The 18,086-nt window shown below is 39.7% G+C and overlaps 1 protein-coding gene and 1 long non-coding RNA gene across 2 annotated transcripts in view; one reads left to right on the top strand and one right to left on the bottom strand.

Annotated features, from left to right (window-relative positions):
- The first annotated feature begins 9,479 nt into the window (after positions 1-9,479).
- On the top strand, positions 9,480-9,719 carry LOC125355263. Its single transcript, XR_007211631.1, has 2 exons — positions 9,480-9,616; positions 9,653-9,719. It is a non-coding gene; the product is annotated as an uncharacterized LOC125355263 (long non-coding RNA).
- A 711-nt stretch (positions 9,720-10,430) lies between these two features.
- The window catches only part of Ak4 (adenylate kinase 4), a 62,744-nt gene continuing 55,088 nt past the window's right edge, over positions 10,431-18,086 (bottom strand). The window contains exons 3-5 of the mRNA XM_048351483.1: positions 14,881-15,053; positions 13,116-13,234; positions 10,431-11,530 (exon numbers count right to left, since the gene is read on the bottom strand). Coding sequence (XP_048207440.1) covers positions 11,416-11,530; positions 13,116-13,234; positions 14,881-15,053 — 407 coding nt within the window. The 3' untranslated portion in view covers positions 10,431-11,415. The remainder of the gene's footprint in view (positions 11,531-13,115; positions 13,235-14,880; positions 15,054-18,086) is intronic.

Here is an 18,086-nt window from a genome sequence, read left to right as displayed (position 1 = left end):
CACAACCATTGCCCTAGGTACCCTCCTTGACAGCTCACAAGCCTGCTCCCTCCCTGCAATCTTGTGTAGAAAAAGCAAGGGAAACCAAAGTTATGCTATCCAATATGCTCTCCACCGGGCACACATGGCTGTTGAAGTTAAAACTTCACAAATCAAATGTAACTAATTAGTACCCAATGCCTCATCCAAACTAGCTACATGTGGCTAGTGGCTGCCTATTGGACATCCATTTTAGAATGCTGAAGTAAGTTCCATCAGACAAGTACTGTTCTAGAAAGGTGCTGTATGACCTTTATGCTCAAGATCTTTACCACTAGGACAGCCCAACATGCACTTTATTTTGAAGTTATTTTACTGTTTTATTTTGTTTTTTACTTTCATTCATAGATTATTCTTTCTATGTATCAAACCCTGTAACAGATAATCAAACTGGTTGCATTACCATGTTTCTAAAAGGAGTTTGAAATATAGACATACTGATTTACCCTTTGGTGGGTCTGTGGGTGGCCCCTAAAACCTCAAATAAGTTACTTAAACTCTCAGACCCTTGTGGCATTGTTATAAAGATTAGATTAAATAATGTGTGAGAACCAAGTAGTAAACACTCAATCAATGGTAGCTATGCAGATAGCTACTGAGCATTTGTGATCCTCTCCTAGGAAAATCTTCCTTTTGTCTCACTGTGTGAATGTTTAGAGTCCTGCTTAATTAGTCATGCCCAAGTGTAATTTTTTTTGTCTTTTACTATCCATTGGGTTTACTTGTAGAATTATGGGTACATTCTAACTACTGTTTCTTTTATAGATGATCTTGGATCCTATCTAGCTTGGCAACCAGATTCATAAGAAGGTATACATCTATACTTTCAAAACTGACAAGATAACATACGACAGAGCACTGTCCTCTGTCTCTAATTGAACTTTCAATAACAGAATTCTATTACTTCTATTCTCACTGTGTGTTTTCACAACTCTTTCAAATTCATGTTTGGATAATGTTTTGAATAAATACCTCATTCAATAATGCAATGAATTCAATAATGCAATGAATTCCAAATTTCATTGTATAGAAATGGAAACAAGAGTTTTTTATTTTACTTTATGTGGTTTGTTTTTTCTATTTTTCCCTTTGGTTGCTGTTTTTTATTTCTGTACCTGTTGCCTTGTATATACATTTATCTGATTTGAGGATGGTAAGAGGAAGCACAAAAATGATCGGACAAGTGAACTACTCAGCAGTGATACTCACCAGACACTATGCTGAAAACAAACTACAACTTGTGGGGAGGAAGGCCAGGAGGGAAAAAAAAACTGGGAGAAAATGAGGGAAGAATTGAGACCGTTCAAAAAGAAATGTACTCATTACCTGGCTTATGTAACTGTAACCACTCTGTACATCACCTTTACAATAAATTTTTTAAGAAAAATAAGCATCTAAGATAATGAAAAGCAAAAACCAAAAAATGTAAATGGTGGCTATAGTTCATGTTATCATCATCCCATCCACAGGTGCTTTGGTGGGAAAGGAACTTGGACTTCTCGCAGCTCTTTCCTCTTGGAGCACTGAGTCATGGATCTTTGTTCTGCCTTAGGTTGTCCATTACATCTCTCTCAAGTAACTGAAAGAGATTAAACACTTGTCCCCTCTCCCTTCACATCTGCCTTCTGCAACACTCACATACGTTATACTCTCTGCAAAATATTTCCTTCTTCTACAACCACTTTCTAAAATCTAGAACTTTCCTGAGTACTTCAGGAATAGCCTAGCTTCTATAATCAATAACTATCAAGATGCCTGAATACGAGAAGGACTCAAAGCATTGTTTTTATGAAATCACTTATGAAAGTTATACTTCTGCAATATCTCCTAAATATAGTGCTAAATTCTTATCCAGCACACATACACAATATTTTAAATACATAGTATCCTCATCCATATATTGTTCATATTTCCATTAACAATTTCTCTGGAAACATTTCCAAAGCTTTATATGATATCATTGCTTCAACTAATCTGGACACAATATTGATATTTCTATTATAAGAGCTAAGATTATATCAGCTGTTTTAGAGGAGGCAGTAGAGTTCTTTTGTTGTTGTTTAGTATAGAACGAATCATCTAAATTTTTCCCAAATAAATTATTATTAAGCCAAGTTCTTCCCATTCAATTTCTGTGGCTGCATTTTTAGACCTCATCAATGGAGTATATATTTCCATTGAACTCTATTTTATTGTTTTAATGTAGACTCCGGGTCTGTTGAAATCTTTATTCTTTAATCCAGGTAGTGACCCTTGGGCTGCAAATCTAACCAATATGTTTTTATTCCCAAACACCCAACCAACCCCAAGAAGAGCTTGTGTAAAGGTATTCAGAGAGCTTGGAGGATGAAAAAGGTGTGCACTTGCTCCAATACATACATCTGCTTCCCTGGTCTCTGGCTTACAGAAGTGCTGCTCTGGAAATGTGCTTTGGGATCCTGGCCTTTACATCCTTGCCTCCTCTATTTTGAGTCTGTTTAGAAAATGGCCAAGACTGGTTTTGATGATAAAATTACATTTCAAGGTGGACACATACTAATATTTTTCTTTAGCTACTGAAGCACTATCACAGTAACCCAAGGACAGGAGTTTGAAACAATAGAGATAAAGCATTGCATGGAGGTCCCTGAAGAGTCCAAATGGAAAGTATCAATCAGAAACTCATTTACTAAGCCCACTTCTTATTAATCATGCCCACAGTCAGGAGGAATTGAAAGAAATGTATCCCCTAACTCCTGCTTAAATGAGACATCTCTTCTATGTGTCACTATGTCTTTCATTTCCACATCTCCAGTTTGGAGGGGATGGCATCATGAATGTAATTCCCAAATGCAAAGTTCCTTCTGCTTCCAAGCATATAGTAGAATTATATTTTCCCACTTTTCACCCACTCCTGGCTCTTCTAGACCTTTCTTCTACCTTTCCATACATAAATAAGTGTCTAAAAGATACAGTAGGGAGCTGGGTGTGGTGACACACCAGTAATTCCAGCACTTGGATGGCTGAAGCAGGAGGATGTATTAGCTGAGGCCCGCCCGGGACACATAGTGAGACTCTATATCAAAATGAAAACAAAACAAAACACAGGCTACAGCCAAGAAAATTTTTAGAAATACTAACCAAACTCCTCCCTGGTCTTAATTCTCTAATTCAAAGTTTAGCTCTTTTGTGCTCATATTACATGAAAGAAAGACAAGCATAGAGGGTGGTAAGGGTCTTCCTTTGGTTTTGGTTTCCTAAAATCTAAAACCATTGGAATGAGGATGAATCTTGGCAGACACAAAGTCTTTGGAGAAAACAATAAATAAGGGAAAGAAGACTGGAAAACAGAACAACCTCAGTTGTCACTTTCCTCACCCTTGGCTACCTCCCTGGGGTAGGGGTGCGGGGTGGGAGCAGGGAAGCTGAAGGACTGATAGCAATACCGATAAGAAGGGTCCTGGGGGGTGGAGTCTGTGGAATGTATACCATTTTGTGTGCAGATGCAATTCTGTAGGGCAATTTCCTTCAAAGACTATAATAGGATCAAAGGATCCATCATTTAAAATTTATGGCACACTGGCAATTTGTCCTCCAAAATCACTGCCAATTTATATGTTTTGAGCCAGCATATGAGATTATATTACAATCTCTCAACCATGAGTAGAATTAGTGTCTGTATATGTAAACATATATGTATGTACGTGTATATATGTATGTATATGTATGTGTATGTATATACGTATATGTATACGTATATACATATACACACGTACATACATATATACATACATATATACACGTACATACACACACATACACAGGAAGGTGTTGAACTCAGGGTGTGGGTGCTGCCCCTGAACTTTTGTGCTCCAGGCTAGCAGATCAGCAGCCTACCACTTACTCCATAGCTCCACTTCTAGCTTTATGTGTGTGTATGATTAGTTGGAAATAAGAGTCTCACTGACTTCTGTACCTTGGCTGGCTTCTAACTGCAGTCCTCAGATCTCAGCTTCTTGAGTAGCTAGGGTTATAGGCATAAGCAACCAGCACCTGGCATTAAGAATATATTTTTGGGGCTGGGGATATAGCCTAGTGGCAAGAGTGCCTGCCTCGGATACACAAGGCCCTAGGTTCAATTCCCCAGCACCACATATACAGAAAACGGCCAGAGGCGGCGCTGTGGCTCAAGTGGCAGAGTGCTAGCCTTGAGCGGGAAGAAGCCAGGGACAGTGCTCAGGCCCTGAGTCCAAGGCCCAGGACTGGCCAAAAAAAAAAAAAAAAAGAATATATGTTTGGCTTTTTATTTGGTGATGTTAGAGTTTGTATTCAAGGCTTTGTACTTGCTAGACAAATGTTCTAACCTCAGGCCAGTATTTTTAACTTTTGAGAGTTTGATAATTAAAAATGATTTTGCACTGTTGTTTATTTTGCTAATCATGAGGCTTTCTGGCATTTTACCACATACTTACCATTTGCTTTTCTTTTGTGAATTACGTTTTGGTTGGTATCTTTTACCCGTTGTTGTACTAAATTTCTCTTCTGTTGATCTGAAGGAGTGTTTTGTGGGCTATGGATATGTCTTTTGTTACATACATATGAAAGGCTGGGCCTTTTTCTTCTCTTTGCATCTCAGAAGGTTGATCCCTGGAGGCTGCATTTCTTCCATGGCTCAAGCTCCCACCCTGTCATCCACACAATCTGATCCACTTTCCTAAACTAATGGAAACAAAACCTGCTCATGTCATACAGTTGGCTCAAGAATGAAATTAAAGGGAAAAAAACTAGAATAACATTAAGGAAAGTAGTTAAAATGTACAATGGCAAAGGTCCTGGACAAACAAGTAATTTAAGGACACGCAAATACGTGATCAGATGTCATAGGAAAACAATAGGACTAGGAATTAGAACATTTGGGGGGAAGGTACTGGAGGGTTTGAACTCCTGCTTGCTACTCTGGCATCATACCACTAAGCCATACCTCCAGCTCTGTTTTTCACTGGCTATTTTTAGGATAGAGTCTCACTTCACACTGAGTGCATGCCTGTGTCCCTACCCACCTCCTGGAAACTTCCAATTGTTGCTGAGATCACAGGCATACAATAACATCCCACTTCCTTTGAGGAGATGGAGCCTCCTGGACTTTTCATCCAGGTGGGCCTAACACTGTGATCCTCTCAATCTCAGCCTCCCACACAATTTGAGATGACAGGTGCACTCCACTGTACCCAGCTACAGGATGAGGAGGAATCTAATGAATTTTTCTGCTAGACTGGCCTTATATGATGATCCTCTCATTCTCAGCTTTCCAAGTAGCTAGGATTACAGGTATGAGCCTGCAGTGCCCATCTGGAAATCAAAGCTTCTGTTTCAGGACCTTGCTTTGTCATGAATTCTCACCTTATCCATGTAATACTTTGTTTCTATTTTCCTCATTTGCAAATTGGAGATGAAGGCTCATAATGTAGTAGATATTAAATGGCATGACAGGACAGCATGTGTGGAATGTTATCCTGTCAAGTGTGAACCACTATACATATCTACATGAGTTGATTAGTTAGAAGCAGAAAAACTTTATTTCTATCAAATGGAGAAGTACAAATCAATCTTCAGGCAAGATAATCAAAATAACCAATAATACAAGTAAATACCAAGTGGATAGCACACACACACACAGACAACTGTTTTCCATACTTTGAATTAAGCACATGGACCCAAATGAAGAGGGCTGACAGCTGTGACACCATGGGACCACTCTGACTCATCATAAACACAAGGCTCTTGGGAAACTGAAGCTGACATTTTACAAGGCAGTAAATCGAAAGGCAGGTGGCACTGGATTAGAAGACTGGCTTACACTCGGGAGCAATCAATCACAGTGAAAAGCCATTGTAATCCAACAATTCCCCAGAGATCTGCTCATCTCAAAACCATGAATGTATAAAAAATCAGTAGTACAAATTCTCCTAAAACTAGAAAAGCCCTCTGAAAATTTCATATCCTATGGCACTTTACAATTAGTCTTCCCTTTTCTCTAAATTAAATACAAAATTGTTTGTACCTCAGGGAAAAAATCTACAAAGTAGGTCAATTCACTTGAAAGATGAGACCTTTTTTGAAGAGACCTTAAAGAAGATATTTAGCTAACAATGGCCTAATCACCAGCAGAGGACACATGAGGATAGTGCCCTCCCCCCCATGCTCTACCCTATCTGTCTCACACCACACACACAAAGATCAAGTTGAGAAACACGCTGGAGCACACAGATAATAGCATTTATCCTGGCAAGAAAGGTGCAATTTGCTGTAACCAAGATAAAGTATGGCATTTATGGGCAATTTTAATTTTATTATGTTTCAACATAGGCAGGAAGCAGGATTGCCTTCATAGTTGAAATATGGCTTCATAGCTTTCCAATACTGGCATGTGCTCCTCATCTAGAAACAACCTAGGTGGGTTATACATGAAAAGGAATAACAACTTATGACCAGATGAGATTCCCATATTAAAAGAAGTATCTGTTGCTGCATTCTTCTCTTGTGACCCCAGCAGACTGGGAGTTAACTTCAACTGGAGGAGGATAGAGAGAAAGCAACTCCCACCATAAGCAGGACTCTCCTATGAACTGCCTCTCTGGCAACTTAACTGAGGCACAGAAAGACTGTCAAATGAGAGCTGAACAAATTAAATTCATCCACTAGACTAGAAAGCCTATGACCCCCATAGTACAGATAAGACATATGTTCTTCTTATACTATATGCAACTATCACCACCACTCGCCACCAAGTTTCATTTCATGTCAACAGCAGAGCTCTGCGAATCAAGAGTCCAGGCTGAAGCAAACACATTGTTTTACCAATTCATGACTGGAAAGCCTAGTCCAAGAAAAGGTAGGGAAAAGGCCTATGGGATTTCCTGAGGAATCCCTATAAGTATATGAAAGAATGTGTTTAAATAGGATTGTTTCCATGTTTAAAGACAAGGAGAGGGGCTGGGAATATGACCTAGTGGCAAGAGTGCTTGCCTTGTATACATGAAGCCCTGGGTTCGATTCCCCAGCACCACATATATAGAAAACGGCCAGGAGTGGCACTGTGAATCAAGCGGCAGAGTGCTAGCCTGGAGCAAAAAGAAGCCAGGGACAATGCTCAGGCCCTGAGTCCAAGGCCCAGGACCAGTTAAAAGAAAAGACAAGGAGACAAGATAATCAAGATATCTATTACAGTAGGCAATTGCTGACGATTCAGGCGATGCATGAAATGTGCATAATACAGAAGAAATACTGAAAGTGCCAACAACTTGACACATTCAGAAATGTGTTCATCTTTGTGGTTAAAGCAAAGGACTCCAGCAAGTTTAAACTTTTAGCCAAAGTCAAACATGGAACTCAGGTTCTGGAACTAATTTTTAGAAAAACTTGAGTTTGGATAATATCCTTTATTTCTTGTTGATAGCACTGGGGCTTGAATAAAGGGCCTTGCACTTGCTAGACAGGTTCATTTCCTCCACTTTTTAATACCCCCATCCCATTTTTGCTTTAGTTTTTATGGGGTTTTTTTCAGTCTCATGTTTTAACCTGGGCCAGACTCACAACTGTGATCCTTCTAATTATGCCTCCCATATAGCTACAGACATGCACTTGCTTATTTATTTAGATGAGGTCTCACTAACTTTGTGCTGAAGTTCACTTTGAACTGACTCTACCATAGCTGGGATTATAGGCATGAGCCATCCCACCTATACAATATATTTTTTTAAAGTGTTCTGTCTCAACATTGTTAATTGTGAGGAAAGCCTCTGCAGCAAAACCTTCAGTTCTCTCCCCCTACTCCCCTTGACATTTCTTACCATTTGCTTTTTTTTTCCTAATGGAAGACCCAACTATGATGTTTATGACTTTGCTCACATTTGAGGCTAGATATTGGAGAAAGGGTGTTCAGGGTAGAGCTTCCTGAAGAAGGTAAGACATGAAGCAAATGTCCCCTGGTTACAGCCATAGTCACTGCATGAGAAGTGGAAGGAGGGCAATGGTAATGAATGGGGTGGCCCTTAGAACCATGTTAATGTGGTAGGATACATGACTGGGACAGTGTTATAAAAGTCAAGGGTTACTTGGTGTTCCATGTTCCAGAAGATGAGTTTGTCACCAGGGCCTTGTTTGAGGGGTAAAAGTGAGGGAGTGACCAGTTTGTGAACAGCTCCACAGAGCCAAGAACTCAATGTGGGGAAGCTCGGCCAGGAAGGGCTAGAGGTTTAGTAAGGGCTCTGCAGGCTCACAGCACAACGGACACCAAATGGGCACACAAGACACATGGGTTTGCCTGCTCAGCAGATTAGCTTGGGCCCAGCCTGGCCTGTCCGGGCTTTTCCGATAGGTGAAGACTTGGGGAGGTCTCTGAGTCAACTTCCTTTGCTTATCAGAACAATCTCACAAGTCACTTCAGTGAGCTGGGCCATTCTTATGTGACCAGGGGCAGAACTAGGCAGCCTTAGGGGCTTGAGTTTCCTGGAGCAAGACACAGTAGTAAAGATCCAGAAACCAGCTCAGGAAAATCAAACTGGGGCATGAGTCCCAGGGATATTGGGGATAGATAGCAGTGCCTGGGTAAGACATTTCACAACCTGGGCCTGTCTGCTCTGTTTAGAAAAGGAGTGTAAAGATTCCTTGAGGCAGGTGTAAAGGTCCTAAAAATATACATTGAATTCAGTGGGCCTTCAATTCATGGTTCAAAGAGAATTGTACTGATTGTATCTGATTCATGTAGTTGTAACCCCTCTGTATATCAGCTATACAATAACAATTTTTTTTAATGGCTCCTATGGTAAGTCGTCTTAGTGTAGAGGGAGAAAAATACAGCAGTGTTCCTAGTAAATGGGATGGCTCTTTAGCTGGTGGGAAGCAACTTGAATTAGGAAGTGGAAAGAACTACATAATGCAAAGTCTAGTTGGAATGTGAAGAGACCATCCAAGGTACTCACTTTGCTTAACTGTGAAGGAACTACATGTATAACACTAGAAGAGAAGGAAGAAAAAAAAAACAAGAAAAGGATATTCCTTTCATTTTACTTCTGTCGAAATAGTTTCAAGTTAACTTTTATTTTTATAAAATCACTTAGGAAAAATTAACAAGTTTGTTGAAGAAAATCAGAAATCATTTTTTTCAAAGGCCACTGAACATGAGGCAAACATAATCTTTCAAGGCAAAAGGAAAAGATGTTTGTTTCTCCCTGGTCCTGCCTAACAAAACACTCTCAACTGCTGGGAGATCTCAGCAAGCAAATTCTGCTGAAACTCACTGAGTGACCCCATGTTGACCATCTACTTGGCTTGGCAGGAGGAAGAGAGAGAGAAGGATGCAGGAGTAGAGTACAAAACCGGGGATCTGGTCCTTTCCCATTCTTCTCTCAGAAATTCCAGAAGCAAGGAGGGGAAGTAAAGAAATCCATATGAAGATTTTTAAAAAAGCACATACTCTCTTCTTTTGAGTTATCCATAATAACTTTAACTCTACTTTTCCCAGTTTGCAGAAGTTGTTTCCATGGCAACATTACTCTAAATTGTACGAATTCTCCTTCCCTGTCAGAATTGTACACAGGTACAATTGTACCTAGAATTGTACCTAGTTATCCAGGAAACCCAAGCTTTATCTACTTGATTTCAACTCACCAGTATCAGCAGGCACCCAAATGCAATTCATCTAAAGTTCTAAGAGTTGATATAGTAATGCACTGATGATTTCCACGAAAACTATATGTATGTAGGCAAGAACACTGATAAGTAAGCCACTGCATTTCTGGGGTTGCAGGGATGGGATGAACACTGGTCTGCATTTCTACCTTGAAAGCTAAGGAACCACTTATACAAAGGGACAAATAAAGCAGAATCGGTAAAAAAAAAAAAAAGGGCAGTATTATAATATAGAAAGATAGATTCTTTGCTGTATAGGATATACATGGCAGTGAGTAGACTTGGGGCCCACAGGGTATCTTCTGAAAGTAAGTGATGTTTCAATACCACTAAAGTACTGAAAGACTTTCTGTTTTCTGCCACCCATTGGAATTGTTGGACCAAAGACATAGGCCATTTAAAGATGCTCCTTTGGACACAAGAATCATGCATGAAGAAGGATGTAAATTCATAAGGCAGCAGGAAAAACGTTCACTGTTCTTCCCAGAGGAAAGCAAGACTCATTCAAGGTGGCCACCAAGTCTGGAAACCAGAGACACCTTTCAACAAACGGTTTATTGATGCAATGAAAGACAAAATATTACTCTTATCTTTATTTCTAGACTTTATGGTCACCTTGTAGACTGTATCTTTGAACAAAAATGGGGGGGGCGAATTTTTTGTTTTCCCATAATCATAATGCTGTTCTACTCAACATACATCTACCTAGTGCAACATTTGCCTATACCCCACAGGCTCCATTCTCCTCACCATCATCTATCTGAGTCACTTAAAGAAGAAAAACCATTGGCATTTGTGTCTAGCAGCATGTTCAAAATTCATTTTGTCTTGATTTAAAAAAAGCTTAATGATTCTATAAGTCCAGTAATTCCATGTAGTCATATTACTATTCCTATACATAACATATGATTGCTATTCAACATTTCCATCAGTGAGGATTTCCTGTATTTCCTGAGGATTCCCAAAGACTTTGGGGAATCTTTCATATACTAGAGTGAGCCCATGAGTTTGACTAGCTATTTAAAGTAAGACCCTCCGGGTGGCTCAGTTTCTGGTGCATGAAGAAATTCAACACAATCCCCTTGATCTCCATTTATAAAAAAGAGGAATTTTCAGGGGGGAAGAGTAGGTAATACAATAATTATCTTACTAATAACCCAGAAAGCTAAAAGATAGAGCGGGAACATAAAGCAAGGAGGCAGAGAAGGTGTCACTCTACCAGAAATGGGGGGGGACATGAGGGCACAATCAGTCAAAGCAGAAGTAGCCACTGGGTGTCATTAGCTTCAATTCAATCATTACTGCAGGGGTACACAGCAGAGAACTGGGACAAGCTGGGGCTGGAGCCCTGGGTGTTCTCAGGTTTGCTGGTGATGTGGTTCAACAGCCTTTGGAGAGAGGGGAGAACCAGAGGCCACTACCCTCACATGCAGAAAGGCCTCAGTCTCCACAGGATAGACATTTGAAATCCAGCCTGTACTTGCTTTCTTGTGAAGGGCTTGACAACATGTTCAAAGTCACTTTCTTTTGGAAGGTAGGGGCCTCTTCAAACTCCTCATACTCGATAGTTTTCTTATCAACCTCACCATTTGAATTAGAAAAGTGCTACAAGATCTCTCAGCTAGCTTCTAATGTGGACACGGCACCAATATTACACACATGGATTGTATGAATGATCACATCTTTCTGGTTCTTCACTGGGAAGGTTCAGTAGGCTTGTTTGGACTGAATAGGTGCGATCTTGTTCGAGAAAAGTGAGTAAACGTAAGGCCAGATCTTGTTCGTCTCCGTCCCAGAAAATTGGTGGAGAACTCCTCGGCTCCTGAAAAACAGTCCATTCACAAATTACATCAGTTTCTTTAATGAAGCTTCAGGGAGATCTCATGGTGGCTGTTTCACATCTCTTAAAGTGCCCAAATACCCTCTTCAAATGTTTAAGTGCTTCTGCTGGGTACGTGGAAACAAGGCCTGAGCATTTGCCATTCTGATGTATTTGCCAGGATGTGCCTTATGTTCTCCTCTTTATAGGGGTGGCCCCAAATCAGCCTTAATAACTACTTTTCAAATCACTGGCAAACACTGCTCCTCAGAAATCCTCACTTCTTGCAACAGGCAATCATGGAACCCAAGATGCATCACAACAAGATAAGAATATCTAAGCTAAAGATTGGCTAACCTGGGGTGGGGGGCAGGGTAGTTAGTAGTCAAGAAATTGATTATGGCACAATCTATAAACTGCTTTTCTGAACATCACCAGCATAAGGTTCTGTTTGGCTGCACATTGCTTAGAAATTTTTAGTTCATTGACAATGTGAAAAAAGAGAGAAAGAAAGAAAGAAAGAAAGAAAGAAAGAAAGAAAGAAAGAAAGAAAGAAAGAAAGAGAGAGAGAGAAAGAAAGGAAGGAAGGAAGAGAGAAAGAAAGAAAGAAAGAAAGAAAGAAAGAAAGAAAGAAAGAGAGAGAGAAAGAAAGGAAGGAAGGAAGAGAGAAAGAAAGAAAGAAAGAAAGAAGAAAGAAAGAAAGAAAGAAAGAAAGAAAGAAAGAAAGAAAGAAAGAAAGAAAGAAAGAAAGAAAGAAAGAAAGAAAGAAAATTGAGATTCTCCTCCATCCACCAGAGGGCAATATTTCTGTCTCTCTTAACAAGCAAAAAGCAACCATCAGGAATCTTTTGCCACTGGGCCTATGTGGCCTTTGGTAATAAGTGGGCAGATCAAGCTAGAAGTCACCCAGGTCAAAGTTGCCCAGAGTCTCCCATTGCCCATTGGGCCTAAACTCTACTCCCTTTTAAGGCAAAACTAGGGGTAGTAACCAGGGCCTCATTTGTGCAGGTAAGCACACATTCAGCCCGAAGACTCATTTCTAATAACAGCTCAGTCCTTGTGGCCATTTCATTTTTATTTATTTATTTTTCTTGTGGCCATTTTATTTTATAACCTCAGATTTATGGTTTTAACTTTTCTCTGTTAAACTCCCTATAAACACATCCAAGCCACATTTTTTAAAGGAAGAGTTCAAAATATAGATGATCTCAGTCAATTAAATAGAGAAGTAAAAGAGATGTAGCTCAGGGATGGAGTGTTCATCTTGTATTCATATAAGACCCTAGGTTAAACCCCAGAACTAGAAGAAAAATAAAAGGTAATTTCTAGTTGTAATTTTATATCCAGAACAGCTAGAGATGATTGGGTTTAAGTCCTTATGTTCTAAAAGTTCCTGAATAAAATACTATACTTTGTCTCCCACGTGTTAACTCTTAACATTTCATCTGCCTTTGGGGAAGAGGGATAATGAGAGTTTAGGATTTATCTTGCTTGAAGAAACACTGTCCATCTCAGCCCAGTGACCTTCCCAACAGACTCCCAACTTTCTAGTTGGTCTTTTGCCATGGGATTATGGAAGCACACTCACTTGTAGAGTTCAATCACTGGCTTTGCTGCATCTTTGTACCGTCTCAGCCTGGCAGCAACTGCTTCAGGTTTATCATCCTCCTGTTGTACTAATGGTTCCCCAGTGATGTCATCGATCCCCTGTAATACCAGAGAAACAGGTTAATATGACTAACAATTTGGGCCTTTCCATAGGTCAGACCTTTCCTATGCAAAACCATGTCTTCCACTTTGATTCCAACCACATGATGGGCAGGCCTGGGGTCTCAGTGTGTCGATCTTATTTCCTGAGAGCTGATATTGAGGCTTTAGTAACTGCTTGCATCTTTCTAAAGCATGATCCAGTGCTGTGGATAAATGGCATTTTCAGTTGCATCTCAATGCCAGGCAACCTCCTCCATAGCAGACCTTCAGACAATATCACTCTAGCCCCCTAAATTTTTCCAACACTGCCCTGTCTTCTGAAGCCTGGATCATTAATATAGAAAAAAAAGAAGATATTTCACTACAGTCCTTTGTCAGTTTTCATGTAGAGTCTCCAAATTTATCTTAGATTTTTCAAATAACTTATCAAATAACAATATACCTTATAGTATATTTAAATAGGCATAATACAACCTGATGTGTATTCCATGCTTCTTAGCCACCACACAGAGGAGACAGGGAGGGGAGATGGCAGTATATCACATAAAGTCCCAGACCCCATTTGTTCTTTTACTTAGAGACACAATGTTCAGAATTCATTAAGGAATTCAGAGACAAGCAAATACCACACAATCTCCAAAGGGAGCAAAATCCTGCTGGGGGGGAGGGATTCCACCTCCTAGTAGAGGAGGAGGCATGGTGGCTGCTAGCCTTAGCCTCAACTTCATTAACACTTCTAACCGCTGCCTTTGGAAAGGAGTATTGTAATTGCAACTATTCTTTTAGAGATAACCGCAGAGAGTAACTAAGTCCACAGTGAAGCTTTCCATATTTTAAGTAATTTTTCCATCAATAGATTTGGACAGTACCCAAATGCAAAGTACTTGTAGCAGACTTCTCTTTTCCCATTTGAATTTTCAGAACTTCTCCCCAATTGTTTTATTTTTCTATTGTAATAGCTTCTGAGCATGAACATAAAACAGAGACCTAACCCTGCTTTGCTGCACACCCTGTGATCCCAGCTACCCTTGAGCTGACCCTGCAGCCAGCTCAAACAACATGGCAAAGCATAGACAGATCTAATAATGGAATAGAACTATGGACATTTTTCAAAGACATCTTCAAAAGAAGACTAGTGCTTGGACTCTTTGAGTAGAGAAGCCATCTTAGCCCCATAAAGAAATTTTATGCAAAAATAAATATTCCATCTATACTCAAGTCTAAATAACCTTTTTCCATTAAGTTTGTCCATTAAGACACAATTCCCACTTTCACCTCCAAATAATATTATTAAAAAATACCATCTACTACTGAATAGCCACATTTAAGTACTATGAGACTAAATTGATGAGCTGGTTGAATTTGTATCAGGGAGTCAGACAGTCTTTGAAAGAAGCATGAAGCAGAAATGGTCTATGCCAGATGTGTGGCTCATGACTACAATCCCAGCATTCCAGAGGCTAAGAGCTCAATGGTAGAGTAATTGATTGGAATGCTTGAAGACCCTAAGGTTTCATATTTTTAATGTGTCTTTTAACCATGAAGATGCATTCTTAGCAGTGTATTCATGGCCCCTATTCACTTTTAAATGTTTGCCATTTTCTTATCTAGCTTATGAAAGCTCTTTGTATGTCTATTCTTACATGTACATGAGGTGGGTTGAAATCCAGGTTATAAACTCGTCCACTAGGAGGATGAATCCAACGTCGGCTAAGTCGATCTTTAAGTGTTTCAAATGGAATGTTCAAACTGATCACTAGATCCAGGTCACAGATTCTGTCCAGAGCTTCAGCCTGTACTAATGTCCTGGGAAAACCTAAATGCCAAAACAGAACCATATCAATTGTGAGACACTAACCATTCAGTTTTTGAAATATTTTCAGTGACAGGATAATCAAATCTGCATACAGTTTAAATATTCAATGTTCAAATGTTCAAAAAACACGAGCTTTTTACTGCCCTTTCATCATGGGATGTATTATGGGAATAATATAAAATGTCTTTTGGTTGCCCTATAACTCTGAATTCAAAGAACTCCTTTTCCCACTGTGAGAAGTTGGTTGCTCAAATACAAAGGTGCTAGACTCTGCATTGAAATCCCAGAGTGGCATGAATGCCAAGTGAGTGGTTCCAGCATGCTCACTAAGCTGCACATGACAAACTCGCACAATGGCTGCCTCTTGTCCGGCTCTCCAGGCACCTACTGCTCACCAGAAATGGCAGCAAATTCTTCCCTGGGCTCTCTCCCAACCCTCCTTACTGCCTGTCAGCCATTCACACAAAGCTGCTTGTCTGCTGAGTGTCAGGTCTTGCCTTGTCCTGGTCCTACTTCAAGGTAACAAATGGAGATAGAAAGATGTTCACAGCCAACAACCGAGGCCATCAAGAAAACACACTTTCTAAAGCAACGACATCCAATGTGATTACTCATAGAGTATAGACCTTTAAAACTTCTTTTAAAACCTCTATTTGAATAGTACAAGAAATGTATCCAATGCCTAACGTATAAAACTGTAACCACTCTGTATATCAGTTTGACAGTAAAAGTCAAAAAGGAAAAGAAAAATTAACCTGAAAAAAAATAAAACCTCTAGGGAGGGAGGGGGGCATGAGGGACAAGGCAACAAACAGTACAAGAAATGTATCCAATGCCCAACGTATGATACTGTAACCTCTCTGTACATCAGTTTGATAATAAAAATTTGAGAAAAATAAATTAATTAAATAAATAAATAAATAAATAAATAAATAAATAAAACCTCTATTTGACAAGGTATATTTGACAGGAAATATATTGGTGAGTATATTATAATAATAGTATACTATTATATTATTATACTGAAACAATTATAATATTAATATTATAATGTATTATTATAAATAATATTATTATTGTGTAACAATATATTAATAAAATATACTCACCAACGTACTATAGTATATATAATTTATACATCATTATCCATACATTAAAAATGTAAATTAAATTTAATTTTTTTACTGATAAATGTACACAAAGAATTTAGAGATGATACCCAAGTACGCTGGTTCTAAGCCTGGCACCAGTAGCTCACACCTGTAATCCTAGCAACTCAGGAAGCTGAGATCTGAGGATCGAGGTTCCAAGCCAGTCTGGGCAAGAAAGTCTGTGAGACTCCTATCTCCAATAAACTTCTGAGAAAACCTGGAAGTGGTGCTGTGGCTCAAGTAGTAGAGCACTAGCCTTGAGCACTGAGAGGTTCAGTGACAGAGTCCAAGCCCTAAGTTCAGTCTCCACAACCAGCAAAAAATAATACATTGGTTCTCAGCCACATTCTCCCCCCTGTGTTTTATCAACATTAGCTGCTGCTCTAACAAGAAAACATTATTTATCCTTTGGGTAGAGAGGAAAAGCTGGGGGAAAAAAGGTACTAAGAAAGAACAAAATGCTCTAAAAAAAGAATATCACAATCTCTACAACAAATGTTCAGTCTAATTGGCTAAATTCTATGTGTGGTGAAGGTGTGAATTAGGCTGCTCAGCTCCGTGCTTCTATCCTGTGAGGCCCTCTGGAGGAGGTAAGCGTGACTACAGACAGGGACGCATGAAGTTCAGCCTACATGCAGGCCCACATTTCAAAAAGGCGTCCTAGAAGGCTCTCATATTGAGCCCTACTAATAATTACAGAAAATAAAGCTAACATCTGGAAAGTCCTCTGTTAGGACAATGGCTAATTATCCTCTCCTCTCACTGCCAGAATAGGATTAAGTTTAGAGAACCATGGAAAAAGACAGAAGCCTGGGAGTAGATAAGGAAAGCTAACATGAAAGACTGATGGTGTTAACACTGTTTAGATGCAACCAGTGTGATGACTTAGAAAAAAAAAAAAACTTTCTATAGTTTCAAGGTTTCTCCCTCTGAAAAGACACAACAAAATCACCAAAAAGATTGAAAACAAACAAACAAAATATCACGGATGCTCAGATGCTATTACAGGACTTCGTAGACTGGAATAGTTAAGAAGTAAATCCAAGCTTTAGGTTTTGTGGGGTTTTTTTGTTTTGTTTTGGGGTTTTTTTGCCAGTCCTGGGGCTTGTACTCAGGGCCTGAGCACTGTCCCTGGCGTCTTTCTGCTCACAGCTAGCACTCCACCACTTGAGCCACAGTGCCACTTGGGCTTTTTCTAAATTTGTGGTGCTGAGGAAGCACCACAAGCACTATACCACTAGGCCATATTTGTAGCCTGCTTTAGGGGGCTTTTTGCAATGGAAGACAATATTGTATTTCCCCAGCTTCTCAATGACAGTAATAGTAAGGATAATATACTAAAACACTTGTTATCTGCCCACATGTTCCTGCTCTTCCATGCAGGTACAAACCACTCTTAAGAACAAGTCTTGTTTACTTCAGATCCTGGGGAATGAGTACTGGGAAGGAAGTCTCCAGCAGAGGCACATTTTCCAGATGACATCTTGCTTAGTTCTGTCTGTGCCATTCCTTACATCCAGCAAAAGTGGTACAGAGGGGAGAAGCCATGGTACATTCATGCCAACAGTTACCAGAAGGCACTATGCACCTGTCACAGTTTTGAAAGTGAGGAAAGCAGCCCTGCCCTAGGTCAGAAACACTCAGAATCCAAAACAAAATGGTAGCTATTGGCACAGGATTCAGGATCAAACACTTCCAAATTCCAGAGCCCACTCTACCTGGCCCCACTGCAAGAACTGCCAATTTTATCCTGATCAAGTTTTATCTCTCATCCTGTGTGCTTCAGGTATAATCCCTAAGGGATTTGTGTGTGTTAAGACTATGGTAACAAAACACACCATACACAGATGGGGGTGGGGATGGGGGGGGGGGCTGGACTTGA

The sequence above is a fragment of the Perognathus longimembris genome, chromosome 7 (genome assembly GCF_023159225.1).
Source record: "Perognathus longimembris pacificus isolate PPM17 chromosome 7, ASM2315922v1, whole genome shotgun sequence".
Classification (NCBI taxonomy): domain Eukaryota; kingdom Metazoa; phylum Chordata; class Mammalia; order Rodentia; family Heteromyidae; genus Perognathus; species Perognathus longimembris.
This window is presented reverse-complemented; position numbering and strand designations above follow the sequence as displayed.